General features: G+C 38.3%; 1 protein-coding gene across 1 annotated transcript in view; it reads left to right on the forward strand.

Annotated features, from left to right (window-relative positions):
* Positions 1–16,536, forward strand: part of erbb4b (erb-b2 receptor tyrosine kinase 4b) — a 434,153-nt gene that overhangs the window by 300,076 nt on the left and 117,541 nt on the right. The window contains exons 6-10 of the mRNA XM_088353033.1: positions 6,880–6,998; positions 7,177–7,318; positions 11,348–11,461; positions 11,620–11,746; positions 13,289–13,362. Coding sequence (XP_088209159.1) covers positions 6,880–6,998; positions 7,177–7,318; positions 11,348–11,461; positions 11,620–11,746; positions 13,289–13,362 — 576 coding nt within the window. The remainder of the gene's footprint in view (positions 1–6,879; positions 6,999–7,176; positions 7,319–11,347; positions 11,462–11,619; positions 11,747–13,288; positions 13,363–16,536) is intronic.

A 16,536-nucleotide genomic window follows, 5' to 3' on the forward strand; every position in this document is an offset into this window, starting at 1 on the left:
GATTATTATACTGTACTTGTCACATTTTTCCAGTTTTCCTTCCCCTTATCACCAAATGGTAAATGGTCTGCATTTATATAGCACTTTTCAAGTCAATGAAGACCTCCCATAGCCTTTCTTAGGACCCGTTATAATGGACAGAAAAGGGAAATATAACCAACAAAATCACAAATAAATGAGATGTGGTTTCTCTCAAATGCACTGATCAAGCTGGCCATTATCGCAATCGAATATTAAGGAGTGTAATTAACCCCCATTTCTTTTTTTAAATTCTCATCATTACTTAGTCAAAATAGGTCCGCGAACCACTTTTGGTTCCCCACCCACCAGTTATGGTCTATAAAATATGATTTAACACATTGAGAGTCAGGGATGACACGTTTTATTTCCACCTATTTCCACCCCAAATATCATGAGCCTGATGATTTTAAATTTTGGGGAGGGTTTGTTATTATTGTTGTTATTATCTCATGGAAATAGTTTAAATGCAAGAAAGACCGTAAGATTATTACGATTACTATTATTATTATTATTATTACGATTATTATTATTTATTACACAACTTTCATATTTCACAGACTTTTCTATTGCATGATTGACCTTTCTCCAAGCACTACCTTGGAAATATGTTTGCCTATTTATCCCGAAAAACCACCATAACGGTCATGCAACTAGTGATAGACGAATTGAACTTCATGGGGCACGCCCCACGGTTGACATTTTCTTCTCTTATATTGCAATATTGAGTTAACCATTTAGTATTTCCTAGGTTTAAACCAAGAGCACCATCTATAACAGGACAGTCATATTTGAAATACTCTATAGTTTCATAATCAAATCAAATGACATAAAAGTTATTTGTAAAGCACTTTTCAGGCAAAAAAATGCCACTCAATGTGCTGTATGAAAACATAGCATACAACTAGACAATAAAATGTCATGATTACCTATGTGAATCACCTGTGCCCGCTTCTTTGGCGCCAACTGCCTCGAACTCTTATTGGCTCCCTGTCCCTGTATACCCACTTCTATCTGCCCCCCTTTGTCAGTCCGTCTGCAAACCTCTGTTAACACTAGGCAAGCCTTTTTCGACCCTGACTCCCACTTGTCCCGTTTTGCTCCCGTGTGTCTCTGGCTACGACCCGTTTTGATTCTGACCACGTCTGCTCTCCCGTCCGGACTTACGACCCATTTTTGATCCCGACCACGTCTGCTCTCCCGTCCCGACTTACGACCTGTTTCTGACCCCGACCACGTTTTTGCTCTCCTGACCCCTGTCCACGTTTTTGCCCTATCGACCCGCTTTTTCCGTCCTTAACACCGCCATCGCTCGGATCACAAACTGAGTACGAGAGCGTCTTGCTTCCCGTGCCTAGCGAACGCCGGATCGTGGGCGCAGCCTTTCCTCTTTCAATTAATAAAACTTGTGAGAAACGTAACGCAATTGGGTCCTGTTTCTGTTCTGGTCCTGACATAAAATCACCTCTGATAGGAAATCACCCCGCCCGACAACCTAAAACAACTCATACACATGCACAAACATTGGGGCGGCAGTGTCTCAGGAGGTATAGCGCTCGTCTTGGGATCAAGAGATCGCAGTTCGAATCCCGGCTCCTCTGCGTTACATGTCGAAGTGTCCTTGGGTAAGACACTGAACCCCTAATGCCCCCAATAAGCAGGTTAGCGCCTTACATGGCTGCAGGGCCGCTATTGGGAAATGTGAAGCACATTGTAAAGCGCTTTGGGAAGTCATTGACTTGAAAAGCGCTATATAAATGCAAATAATTTTATTTCATTTAAAGTACAATAAAATCAAAATAATTAGTGATAGAGTTAAAATATGATTTGATTATGGCAAGGCACAGACTATCCATGTAAGGAAAGAGACCTGAGAGAGGCGTATCCACACTGAAAAGGGATTCGGGAGCTAGTAAATGGAAAAACAGAGTTAGGTTAAGTATTAATTTACATGGCCTACACTTTGTCTTATATTTGCTGTGAATAACCTGGCCACCATATTGTCCAATCACTCAGTGTAACCAGTTGCTTTGATATCCTTCTGTGTCTGAAAACAACATCAACTCTTTTCATCATTTTAATTCCATTTCACTTCAAAGTCATTAAATCAGCCTGAGCTTTGTGTTGACCACCTACTCAAGATCCTGTGAGGACTCTGCTATGGAATAGTTTATTAATTATATGTTGATGCTCTAGGATATTTATCAGAATATGTCTGGCCATAAAACTCACTGTATATCAACACAGGCTTAGAAGATAATCATACAAATCTCAAAGATAAATCTCAGATATGGGTTTTTGTCGGGAAAATACAAAACCGGCCTGACGAGTTCTAAAATTGTTTTCATCCGTTAAAGAATTAGAGGCATTTTTACAATTTGCTTACGTTTTATATGCTTTTCAGTTTTTTGGAGTCACTGCTTTTTAAAAATAAAGGTTCCAAGGGATGCTTTTTGCCAACGTGTGTTGAAATTGTAGCTTCTGGCATGCTTTTAGAGATTTGTTGTTGTTACATGAAAGAGCTATTTCACTCCCTTTGCTCATTTTAAAAGAGAATATTAAAGTCAGTGTGGCGTATATAAGCACAATAAAATAAAGGCAAGCAATCTGTTTTAAACCACGCTCCAAAATGATTCACTGTTGGTTTTTCTTTAAACATATAATGTGGTACATTTCTATGAGCACCAAGTCTGATTGTATTCATGACCAGTGTTCCCTCTAAGCTGCGCGCGTGCGCAATTGCGCACTGCTCGCACATTCTCAGCGCACAAGAAAATCTAGCCAGCACACAAAAATGAGGGCTCAAAATTACTACAGTAATTAAGAAGCGACTTAATTCAAAGTTACAGTGCATGAAGATAAAAATACACGAGTTCCCCTGACGTTGTGTCCTAAATGCGGTATTTTGAAGTCGAGTCGAAGTAGAACGAAGTTGAGTAAAGTTGGCAGAGTTTGTCAAGAACCGGCTTCTTCGGCTCAGCTCACTAAAATGAACCGACTCTTTCGGGTCCTAAACGGCTCTTCAGGTTGTTTTTGCTTCTTTAATCCCAACATGACCAAATATTATGTAAAAGTATGCACAAAATGACTTAAAGGAAGGGGGGAATAGAACAAAAAGAAAAAAATACCAAATGAAAAAGTAGTGAAAAGCTGAGAAAAAAAGAAACAAATGGAAGAGAAAAAAAGAAGCAAGAATTTAGAAAAAACGCCAGAAAAAAAGAAAAGAAAGAAATGTAAGAAAAAAAGTAAATAGAGAACAAAAAGAAAAAAGTATCAGCTCGGAAAAAATAAACACAAGATTTTTTAAGGAATTTTAAAAAAGGAGAAAAAAACATGGAAAAAAGAAGAAAAAGTTTGTCTTACATTCAAATAATTTCCAATTATATCAAGTGAATCTTGTTGCCAACATTGTACTTCCACTCAAAAATGTCATTAAGTACAGTTCTGTATCTTACAACCGACTAAATAGGCCCCACAAATGTTAATAGTATGCAACAAAATAAAAAGAAATGGACATTTTGTAAAAGAATTGTAACAACAAACGACGTCTGTAGGCCGTACAACCTTTGCAAAAGTACATGAGTCAATTCATACAAAAGAGAAAAATAATTTTGCATTGCCGGAAATTCAGCAAAATGTAACTTGATGTCAAGTTTTGGACATGTTTGATAATTAATTATCTTGCCACACTTGGGATTATGGTTGCTCACTGTTGTTTCAAGCGTTGCTCACCGACTTTGTGTGAACGCTTAGACCCGTGGAAAATTAGAGGGAACATTGTTCATGACACAGATGATATTTTATGATATTTAACCAACGCCGGCATCGACCAGCCGGCAGAGATGGGAAGCTGCGTTGTGGCTGCTTTGGACTTTTTGGACTATTTTACAGGCTTGAGACGTCATTGCTGTCATGCACTTTCTGGACACCTTTCAACATATTACCTATTGTTCTCTTTTATTGATGTTCACTATGTTTTGTGTACTGTCAACAATGCTAAATCTTTTGCACTCTGATCATCCTGGAAGGGGGATTACCACTTGAAAGACCCCTTCTCAAGGTTTTCATTTTCCTGGTGCTGAGTCCAGCACACAACCGCTTAAGGTTTTTGAGTATTTCCTTGCCCGATTGTTGTTTTAAGATCAGGCGATGGTGTATTGGATACCTGTGCAGTCTTTTGAGACAACTTGTGATTAAGGGCTATACAAATAAATGCGACTTGACTTGACTTTCTAAAGAACCTGTTAAAGCAATGTGCACCCACCAATAAAGATAACACAGCACAGCACACGACGGCACTACAAGCAATTCATGAGCAATAATGACTTTTGACAATTTCGTCTGCATTATGTTCAATAGTATGGCGGCACGGCAGATGGGTGCATAGGTTCAGGATTTAAGTCCAGCTACTTCTCAGTAGCCTAGATGGTAAGGCGCCCGCTTTGAGACTGGGAGGTCGGTGGTTCGCGCCCCGGCCGAGTCATTCCTAAGACTTAAAAACTGGTCGGCGGCGCCCTCTGTTGGCTGCGGCTGCATCGGCTCGCTACAACGGGTCAGGTGCAATCGACATTTCGTTCTGTGTACATTGTTACACAGAATGACAATACAAGGAAATTATTATTATTATTATTATTATTACAGGTACCCCGTGTGGAGTTTGCAACATCATTGGTCATTTATTTTTATGTTTTCCTTATTTATTACAGTTCTCACTTTTACTAACTATTTTTACTGGGAGAAGAAAAAGTATTTGTAAAAATGTATGTTATATGACAATTGCAAAACAACCTTGTTTATTGTGCGGTACAGTTCTGAGGTCATGAGATCGAACATTCATGTGTAGAGTTTGCATGTTCTCCCCATGCCTGTGTGAGTTTCCTCCTCCAAAAACATGCATATCAGATTAATTGGCCGGTTTAAATTGTCCCTAGGTGTGAATGAGCAAGTGAGTTGTCGGTCTCTGTGACCCCTGCGACTGGCTGGCAACCAGTTTAAGGTGTCCCCTGCCCAATGCCCGAAGATAGCTTTGATGGGCTCCAGCACCCCGGCAAAACCCACTGAGGATAACCGGTGCAGATAATGGATGGATGATTGGATGTTCAAATGTTAAGATGACTAGTTAATGTTTTCTTTTTAGATCAGGTTGAAATGTGCGGTGTATTGGTGTCATGGCTGGGAAATACTGAAAGTGGTAATGTTGCTAGTACCTCAAAATGGATAAATACACATGAAAACAGAGATGTGTCTGCTCATGGAAAATGAAAAATGATGCACCAAAAAAGACACTGCTGAAAACAAATCCACCAATCACGTTTGAAATTGTGTTCTATGGTATGATGAGTCCAAGATGGACACATTTAGTTAAAATTTTGAATTGAATTGTCTTTTTTGTCGTTGACAACAATATAGCTCGCAACGAGATTAGATTGGCACTCCAGAACACACATGTAATAAAGATTAAAAAAGGAAAAATAGGAAAGAAGAATGCCAGGCTAAACCATCAAACATATTTACAAGGTGGGTTTTAGAAACTGACTTTAGTCGTAATAATCATGATTTTGATATGAGTTTTAAAGCAACCACACCAGGAGTGAAAACACCATTTAAGCTCAGTTGACCTCAATAGAATCAAGAAAATAAGTGCTGGGAAACGAAATATAAACACCCAATTTGGACATTTTTACTTTAAGATGTACTGTACTCTATTTGTTGGCTTGTGTTGACCTCTCTGCAAGAGAAACTAAAATGTTAATTGTATATAACACTGCAAAAAGTTCAATTAGGAAATTCACGAGGGTATTGTTTGAAAACAATAATAAAAATAGTTTAAACTAATATTTCTGTAATGTTTTGTCAGATATATTTACTCATGTATGGTAACAGAGGACATTTGAAATATTTGTGTTGATAGTTGCTAGCCCTGTTGTGAGTCATCAATAAGAGAAAGTAACATTTTATTTTTTACAGAATAGTATAAAGAATATTCAGGGGGATATTTTCTAAAATGAGTTATATAATTATCCTTGAAATTAATATTTTATTCATATCTAATTTAATACTCCAATACATTAGGAACTGTAAAATAAGTACACTATTGTCAAGCATTTTCTTAATTGAACAATTAAAAAAAAGAAATTTATGATCAAAAAAAAAAATGAACAGCGGTCAAAATAATCAAGTTAACTCTTGAAGGCACACTATGCAAAAACATCTGCACAGTAGGTTAAAAAATGGACGTCAGATCAAAATTGTTTTCATTTTTTAATAAGAATTGAACTATTTCACGAAAAAAAGTGAAAAATACAACTAAATTGTATACGTTCATACAGTAGATATGACAGCTAATGCGATTCAATATTTTGCATACTTGATATGTTCCTTAGAAGTAAGAACAACGAATACACGAGCCAAAGCATATTTTACTTGAGTAGGAGACACAAATGGGTTTCATTTATGGATAATCAACAAAATTGCTGGACGCTAGCATCTGTTCCGCAAATGCTAGCCTGGAAAGCGAGAAACTGCAGAGCGTTTTGTTGACATGATGGCTTTTAGAGAAAGTTGGAAAAGATGTGCGCATATATAATGTAGTTTCATAATGTCATTTTATGAATTTGTACAAATCAGACCGCATTGTAATTGCATAAAGGGGCGTGGTCCCTATTTAGCCATTCAGAATGCAGAACACAATGCATGATAAAAATCCGCCTATTAGGTAATAGGTGATACAGCATGGGAGTACTGTTTATGGTAACTTTGCAGCTTTGCTAATATTTCATACTCTGTTGAAACATCTTACAGATCATGTTTTTTTTCTCCTACGATTAAGTTTTTGTTTTGTGAAACTTTTCCCATCTCCAGTGACTAAGACTGTGTGTGCTGAGCAATGTGACGGCCGCTGTTTTGGACCCTATGTGAGTGACTGCTGCCATCGTGAGTGTGCAGGTGGCTGCTTTGGACCAAAGGACACTGACTGCTTTGTAAGCTAACACACAAACACACACAAAAACACAAATACATTCAGAAAGCTTTGCATAGAGTACGATGTACTACCATTTATTGACCATAATAGTCAATTTTTAAATCTGCACAAAACTAGCAATACTTTGTGTTGTTCAGTTTTTGTTTTTGTGAAATGTATATATTTTTATTCCACAGGCATGCACAAACTTCAACGACAGTGGAGCATGTGTGACGCAATGTCCTCAAACTTTTTTGTACAACCCCACCACCTTCCAAGTGGAGCACAATCCGAGGGCAAAATACACTTACGGAGCTTTTTGCGTCAAGAAGTGTCCACGTAAGTTCAAACACTTCGCCCGATTTTTTTTTTTTTTTTACATCGTATTGGTGAAGTAAGAAATCACACAAATAAACTACAATTAGATAAAGACAATGACATGTTTTATGGGCATCACGGCGGCGCAGTGGTAAACGCGTGTGCGGCACAGTTCTAAGGTCTCCTGTGTGGGTTCAAATCCAGCTACCAGACTTCCTGTGCGGAGTTTGTATGTTCTCCCCGTGCTTGCGTGGGTTTCCTCCGGGCACTCCGGTTTCCTCCCACATTTCAAAGACATGCATTTCAGGTGGATTGGCCGGTCCAAATTGTCCCTAGGTGTGAATGAGTGAGCGAGTTGTCTGTCTGTCCCTGTGTGTCCTGCGATTGGCTGGCAACCAGTTCAGGGTGTCCACTGCCCACTGCCTGATGATTGCTGGGATGGGCTCAAGCACCCCCGTGACCCTACTGAGGATAAGCGGTGCAGATAATGAGATGAGATGAGATAATGAGACATGTTTTATAGTAGTAGTCTAAATTAAGAAATGTATTAAAAACCCTTCATGGAACTTACGAAACAAATTGACCAATCACAACTCAGTTGTTGGACTCTTAAAGTTATTTATGTATCTTATGTTCGATGAAAATTGGAAATACCAAATGACCTTGATCTGACATCGACTATGGTGAATATAGATTGAAATACATAACATTAAGTCAACTATAACAACAATTAACTAATCTTAAACAGCCATAATGGTTGTTTACGTTATTTTTAAAGCTTTGAAATGGTATCTAAAGGGAGAAAAGTCTGATTTTAAACCTTTCTCTAATGCGGCATTAAAAGAACTGATTTTATCTTTAGTGGGCAAAAATGACCACCAGACAAATCAAGTCATGTTTATTTGTATAGTCCTTAAATTTAATATGCCAAAACAATTACACTTGCGATAGATGTACTGTTAAGTGACATCTTCTCAAATACACATCTGTCTTTTATAAATATATATATATATATATATATATATATATATATATATATATATATATATATATACTATTGCATCTAGGGCAGGGGTGTCAAACTCATTTTAACTCGGGGCCACACGATAGAACAAACATTCTGTTGGGGGCCGGACTAGTAGATTAAAGAGAAAGAAAAAAAAAGATAAACACATAAGAGAAAGAAGGGAAAAGGAGAGAGGGCGGGACAAAGAAAGAAAAAGACAAAGAGTGAGAGAGAGGGAGAAACAAAAGAGATAAAAAGTCGTGAGAGATGGGGAAAAGAAAGGGAGCGGAAGAAAGAAATTCAAACAGAAATAGAAAGACATAAGGAGAGAAAAGAGAAAAGCGCGAAGGGTAGGAAGAGAGAAAGAGAAAAGAGAGAAAAGGAAAAAAGGAAGTTAGAGCAAAATAAGTTACAAAGACACAGAGAAAGAGACAAAGAGCAACAAAGGAAGAGAAAAAGAGACACAGAGAGTGAAAGAGACAGAATGGGAGAAAAGGAGTGGAAAAGAGAGAGAGAGAGAGAGAGAGAGAGAGAGAGAGAGAGAGAGAGAGAGAGAGAGAGAGAGAGAAATACTAGTACAGTGTCTTTGTTCGAGGCACCTGGCTTTGGCAACATCAAGTTGACATATTTCGCGGGCCAGATTCAATCCCTTAGTGGGCCTGATCTGGCCCGCGGGCCGCCCGTTTGGCACCTGTCTAGGGGGTGGGCTATATGATTAAAAAAATACAAAATAAATAACGGTTTTCGTAAATAAAATCACAATCTTAATTTCAGCATGATTCTTGTTATTGTTTTTATTATTTTAGCTAATTTACTAAAAAACTTTATTGGATTTAAGACAAAAACAAAACATTTTTCATATTGGCTTAATTCACAGAAATATTTATCAGCTTTTATAAGTAGAGTAACATTTATTCTGTGGCTTGAATCGAATATGGTAAAACAAATTAAAAACCTTGTTTTAGAATATTATGTAAAATAATTCTACAACAAACCACGCAATCCAAATGTGAGCATATTTTCATATATCATTATTAAACAAGGTGGGTAAAAAATATTTATTTTGTCTCTTAAAACAAATTCCATAAACACAAATACTAATCAGACTGCTCTTTTCTTTATTTCTGGCGGAATAATATGATAGTAAATCGTTTAAATATACTTCTAAATCTCCAGGAGTTGTTTTGTTTTTTCACCTCTACAAAACAGGGATTTCTGAGTTCTTCAGAAATGTTACAGATAAATAAAAAAAATATGTATTTGCAAACTAGTTTCCTGAATTATAACTTTTTTTAATCATACGTTATTTAAGTGTGATTCAAGATTCAAGACTTCCAATTTCCCTCAATTGCAGCATTAGAAAAACAACTGGTTGACAAAATGGCTGCCGCACAAAATGGGTAAAATAAACATTGTTTTTTTTTCTCTTGTGCCATAAACACAATATAAACCTGGATGATATTTTCTTTATATATGGAGGGAATAATGTTGATTGTAAAACGTTTTAATATATTTCTGACCACCGCTTAATCAAAAGTTGTTTTGGTTTTTCACCTTTACAAAACAGGCCAAGCTGTTCAAAAACATGACTAATTGATTTAAAGCCAATGCAACTGAAAGCTATTATGCTAAAGTTCTGTGCTTTGTGGTTTGGGACGGTTAGGATTTCCAATCGCTAGCAAGAGTTGTACGAATTGTTGCGTAGCCTAGCTAGTCTTCCTATCGCCTTAACCAAAAGAGCAGGCTAGCAAAGCTAAGCTAGCATACGAAACTTAAAATAGCCAACATTACTATTGAATGTTGCTAGCTTTTTGTAAAAGATGGACCCTGTTCGAAAACCGATTTGTTCGATCACAAAATCATTTTTCCTATTAAAAATAATGTAAATCGTTTTAATCCGTTCCAACACCCTGAATGTTTACCTTGAATGTTTAACGTAAACTAAAGCTAACCCAGGCTAATCGTACGTTCGCGTTTTCGTAATCTTCCGTAGGAAAGATTACGCTACCATGAATGTGTAAAAATAAAAAAATCAGGTCGTTTACAAGTCATTTAGAACCTGGGTCTCCACAACAAGTGGTGAGCGGTTCGTTGGAAAGGGGGCTCCATTCCAACACCCTCAATGTTGAGCTCCGTTCCAACACCCTGAATGTTTAACTTGAATGTTTAACATAACATAACAAAATGAACCCAGGTTAATCGTACGGTCGCGTTATCGTAATCTTCCGTACGAAAGATAACGCTATCACGAACGTGTAAAAAAAAAAAAGGATATAGAAAATAATTATGAATAGGATTTCTTACCTTTGTGGTGGTCAGCAGAAGGTGCAGGTGGACAGTGGGGTTTTCCCTAGCAAGATCAGCACACCTCCTTCATATTTTGCTATTATTTCTTTCTTAAATGCAATAGTTGTACGCACTACTTTTCTTTTTTCACCTGTAGCAACTTTGCTGCTTGCACTGACTTTCTTCTGAGACATAATTAGGGGCTCAAACACTTCGTCCACCGATATTAAAAGCGAAAGCAAAACGAAGCACGTCCGCACGCAATAACAGTTGGTCACGAAAAGAGCGATCTACACCCGTACGCCGCTCAGCATCGCACCCTAGCGTACGCACTCACGCATTACCGGCTTTCGAACTCCGACTTTTTGACCGAACAGCGAAGCAAGAATTTCTCGAAATTTTTGGTCGGACTCCGATTTGTTCGAACTGAGAGGCGTTCGAAAACCGAGGTTCCGCTCTACTGATTTTTGACCTATGTAAACAAATCATTAAGCATTTATAAACAACTCAATGCAGAATTTTTGGGGGGTTTAATGTTTCAACTTGCACCCATAATGCTAAAAAATATGAATGTTTTATTTCTTTATCCAAAAACAACAGAAAGCTTACGAAAAAGTTTTCTAACGCTGTGACTCAGGAAAGACATTTTTTTTTACCTTTTTTTGGGAATGATTGCCTTTGAAACATCTAAAAAGTATGTGCCTGTATGTCAAGCAACCACAAAATGTATTTGACATTTACGAGAAAACGTTTCACAGATAACTTTGTGGTGGACCAGAGCTCTTGTGTGCGAGCATGTCCCAGTAACACAATGGAAGTGGAGGAGAACCGCATCAAAATGTGCATTCCGTGTACTGACATCTGCCCGAAAGGTAACTTTTCCCGGAAACGTTTTTCTTGAAATAAAAAATAGATTAAAGAAAATCTGACAGGATTTGTGTGACATTTTGTTTCCCTCCCCCCAAATTTTTTTCTCCTCGGCTTGACATTTCCCTGCCTCTCGAATTGCTTCTTTCTGACTTATTTACAGCTTGCGACGGGATAGGAACCGCCAGCCTGCAGGCGGCTCAGACGGTGGACTCCAGCAACATCGACAAGTTTGTCAATTGCACCAAAATAAACGGAAACTTGGTGTTTCTCATCACTGGAATCAAAGGGTGAGAGCAAGTATTTAATTTGACTATGTTTTTCTTCTTCTTTTTTTTTTTTACCGTAAATTTCGGACTAGCGCGGCACGGCGGCACAGTGGTTAGCGCGTGTGCGGCACAGTTCATGTCTTGGGAACCTCCTGTGTGGGTTCAAATCCAGCTCCAGACTTCCTGTGCGGAGTTTGTATGTTCTCCCCGTCCTTGCGTGGGTTTCCTCCAGGCACTCCGGTTTCCTCCCACATTCCAAAAACATGCATTTCAGGTGAATTGGCCGGTCCAAATTGTCCCTAGGTGTGAATGAGCGAGTAAGTTGTCTGTCCCCGTGTGCCCTGCGATTGGCTGGCAACCAGTTCAGGGTGTCCCCTGCCCACTGCCCGATGATTGCTGGGATGGGCTCCAGCACCCCTGCGACCCTACTGAGGATAATGAGATGAAATTTCGGACTATAAGCCGCTACTTTTTCCCCTAACTTTCAACCCTGCGGCTTTTTCAGTGATGCGACCAATTTATGTAATTTTTCTAACGGCCGCCAGCGGCGCTCGAGTGTTGTTACCATTAACTGCCCTGTCACAGCCACCGTTTGGGATGAAAGCTATATTATTATTAAAGCTTTGAAAACACTCTCGGTGTACAGTCTTTCTTTGTAAATATGTGTAACCCATGTATAATATGTATTTGCAACTGCATATTTTTGTAAGGTATTTATTTGTATTTATTTTAGACACTTATTCTCATATGTTTTGCACGGGTGAACGAAAAATGAGGGGCGGAACAAACACGGGGTGCCGAGTTTAAGTGGGGACCGCTAAAGGTGAGGGACAAACAAGGGAAGAAGAGGGGGTAAAAAGTTGGTTAAAGAAAAAGGAGTTGCGTGAGTAAATGTGTTCATCTGATATATTTTTCCCACCCTTACCTTTGGAATTATACACTTTTTTCCTTGGATTACTTATCAACGGGACCCGGACTCTGCAGGTCTGCATCAAACCTTAAGTACCGGTATCATTTTCCGTTCATTTTGCCGGCTGTGATTTTTGGACTGTGGACTTTAATGAAGGACATTTAGTTTCAATCGCTGGACTTGAAGTCGGGTTTGGGTTAATTTTGTGTTTGTGTTACATGTTTAAATGTGGGCGCATGCGGCTCATATACGGGTGCAGCTTGTGTATGTGCAAAATCGGTTTTCCTCTTAAAATGTGGTGGGTGCGGCTTATAATCAGGTGCGCTCTATATCAATGAAATCCAGTGCGCCCTCACCATTACGGCAATTACTTTTCACGGCATCGCGACTTCACTGCTTTGCATCGTCCGCTGAGTTCTTTATTTTGTTTGGCTGAACCAGGGGTGTCAAACAGGAGGCCCGCAGGCTGAATCAGGCCTGCTAAGTGATAATTGAGACATTAATCAAATATCAACACAGTTTTCTTTTCTTTTTTTAATACCTGTATGTCTACTATTTCACATGTCAAGAATTAAAGTGCATTTTCCGCTTACTGTTTCTCTCTTTGTTGATCTTATCATCTCTAATGTCATAATTGTTTTTTTCTTTCACAGGGATGTGTATCTTGGCATCGAAGCATTGGACCCAGAAAAACTTAACGTGTTCCGGACTGTTAGGGAGATTACAGGTAAATATTGTTCGTCGTGAGTTTACAAATTGGATGGGTTAAACAGGCAACTGATTTTTTTTTTTTTTTTTTCGTTTATTATTAACATTTTCGCAGTTCAGTGTTTTTGTTTTTGTTTTGTTTTTTCTGGGAACAAACTTTATTCAATATATATTTCATAATAATATTTTTACTGATGTTTAATTAATTCTATCATTGATAGATGTTTTATTAATTACTAGACAGTTTATTATGATTAAAACAACACATCTCTCTTTGATGATTTTATTTGCTTTGAATTGTGGAAGATAGTCTGGTTTTAAATGAATGCTGGCTTTCAGTGGAATATAAATTTGAGTACTTAAAATGTCCTATTTTGCAGTTATCCAAGGATATTTATGATAACATATACTTCTCTTGCAGAAGTAGACTTTCGCCTGCACAAAACAAAAACGTTCACATCCTTTTCATGCTGCATATATAGTGTATTTTGCTTTGAGTGTTTAGTTAAGTCTGGTTCCTATCCTCCCAGCGGAGACAGTCCACGCTTTGGACAGACAAGGCAGCGTGCACTGAATATGAGATGAGTCTTTCAATCTCCTCTGTATCTGCTGCTTCTCTCATGAGAAATCCCCAGCATTAAGTTTTACACAGCTCGTTTGGCCTTCGTAGACTAAGAAAGAAGCAGGAGAAGGGCTAAATCTTCATTGTTGAATTGGTGGTGGTGTAAAGCATATATAAATTTAATAAAAATGAATGTTGGTGTATTAGTTTGGATACAGCCAATGGCAAGCTCTTTGTGTTGTGCATGCAAGTACGTGCATTTCTTAAATACGCTCAAATCAAATAATAAAATGTTTTCGTCTTTTTTGGGGTTTGGGTTGAAGCTTGGACCTTTTCTTACTTTTTCACGCTACACTTACAGAGAAAACAACTCCCGCCCCCAAAAATCTCAGAAACGATTATCCAGTCAACCCCTGTTCCCTTATTCCACCTACCTAATGTGCTCCACTCCAAACAGTTTTGGTAGCCTAGATGGTAGGGTGCCCGCTCTGAGACTGGGAGGTCACTGGTTCAAGCCTCTCCCGAGTCATACAACATTGGTACTCATTGCCTCCCTGCTTGGCGCTCAGCATTAAGGGTTGGAATTGGGGGGTTTGGTCACCTAATGACTGAAATGGCTGCGCCCTGTTTGGCAGCGGCTGCATCGGCTTACTACAGTTTAACTGTACGGGTCAGGTGTATTGACATTTCGTTTTGTATGCATTGTTACAAAGAATGACAGTAAAAGTAAATTATTCTATTCTAAAAACAAGACAAAACCAGATAGGCATGGTGAAACGATTGTCATAAAGACTCTTTGAAATCAAATGGCATTTTTCATAAATATTTAGAAAAAAATGTTCTACATTCATCCACAAATGTCACCTTTAAGGATTTGTTTTCTCATTGCAATATACATTTATCTTTGAAAATATGTAAAATAAGCAATAACTTCCAACACGGCAGATGGCTAACATCTTCATGTTTTTGCTTTATTATATTAAAACAAGATGAATCATAAATTCATTATAAATAGGTTTGCCATTTGCCATCCACGATTTGAGACATATTTTCTCACATTTTAACTTTTAATTCATATTAAAAAAAGTGACTAATACAGTGAAATAAGAAAATGTATAACAGTTCTCACTTTTATTAATCATTTTTACTGGGAGGAGAAAAATAGTTTGTAAAATGTATGTTATATGTCAATTGTAAGAGAATCTTGTTTATTTTAAGTGTTATATGTCTGTTTAGGGGCAGCGCGGCGGCGCAGTGATTAGCGCGTGTGTGGTGTTTGCATGTTCTCCCCGTGCTTGCGTGGGTTTCCTCCGGGCACTCCGGTTTCCTCCCACTTTCCAAAACATGCATGTCAGGTTAATTGGCTGGTCCAAATTGTCCCTAGGTGTGAATGAGCGAGTGAGTTGTCTGTCTCTGTCTGCCCTGCAACTGGCTAGCAACCAGTTCAGGGTGTCCCCTGCCCACTGCCCGAAGCTATCTGGGATGGGCTCCAGCATCCCCGTGACCCTACTAAGGATAAACGGTGCAGATAATGAAAATTTAGAAAATCTGTCCAAAAGAGATGTGTAAGAAGTCCAGCTTAAATTTGTCTTTTTATTCTGTCCGAAAAAAAAAGAGAGTTGAAATACTTGAGAAAAAAATGCTCATAAGAGAAGAATTGAAAGTCAATCGTAAATTTTGGTCCAGATTATGTCAAGAGATTCTGGTGCCTTTGACTAAAGCTTTGTTGGTCATAGATAGCAAATTTTCATATTTTTATTGATTAAATCATTTATTTAGACCTTTATTGATGTTAAATATATCAATGTATGTCTTTGTTTACTTACGGTATGCAAATAAGGTAATGTAGAGGAAAAACCCTGTTTAAAAAACTGTTTAAAGGTACATTGCATCGTTTGAAGTGTCCTTAAAAGTAATATATTTTCTCTATTAAGTATGTAGAACCAATGCCCAACTGAGTTTAAACAATCCTTATACTTTATTTTCCACTGTGCCTATCTTCCCTTATCTCACGTTTATCAGGGCTCTTGTGCGGAACACATTATGTTTGAGGTATAGGGGGTTAGAAGGGTGCTGTAGAGTGACGTCATGCTAGTCCCCAAATATTTTTTAAAATTCTATTTATGTTTGCTAGCGCAGCATGAAAATAGTGAAAGCTAGAAAAGGCCTGACGTGAACGAAACATCAAGTAGAAAAAAAACGAATACTTTATTCAAGCGGGTCTAAGGAATGCACATACTTGCACGAACATTACAAATAAGCTGACTGAGGTTACAATGATGACACAAGCCAGGAGATGCCGGCAGAGAGTAACAAAGTTCCAAATTCCGTACACCTACTTTAATAGTACGGATTTGAGTTAAAAAAGAGCAAAAAAGGGACCATATTTTTTGTATTATCAGCCAGTAAAACCAAACCGCATTCAGTAAAAGAGTCAGCGTGTGCTCAGCTTGTTGTCTCCCAGAGCTGCCAGGACGACAAGACATTTGACGGAGGCAGCCAACCTGCCTTTGTGACCCGGAGGTCGCAAGTGCTTTTCCTCCTGCTTTTAAATGAGCATATCCTACACATAGCACACTTCCTTGCCTCTCCTTTCTACCTGATTTATTTATTTTCCCCCCTGTTTTATTG

Source organism: Urocampus carinirostris, chromosome 14 (genome assembly GCF_059441175.1).
Source record: "Urocampus carinirostris isolate Australia breed hairy pipefish chromosome 14, RoL_Ucar_1.0, whole genome shotgun sequence".
In the NCBI taxonomy this organism is placed as follows: domain Eukaryota; kingdom Metazoa; phylum Chordata; class Actinopteri; order Syngnathiformes; family Syngnathidae; genus Urocampus; species Urocampus carinirostris.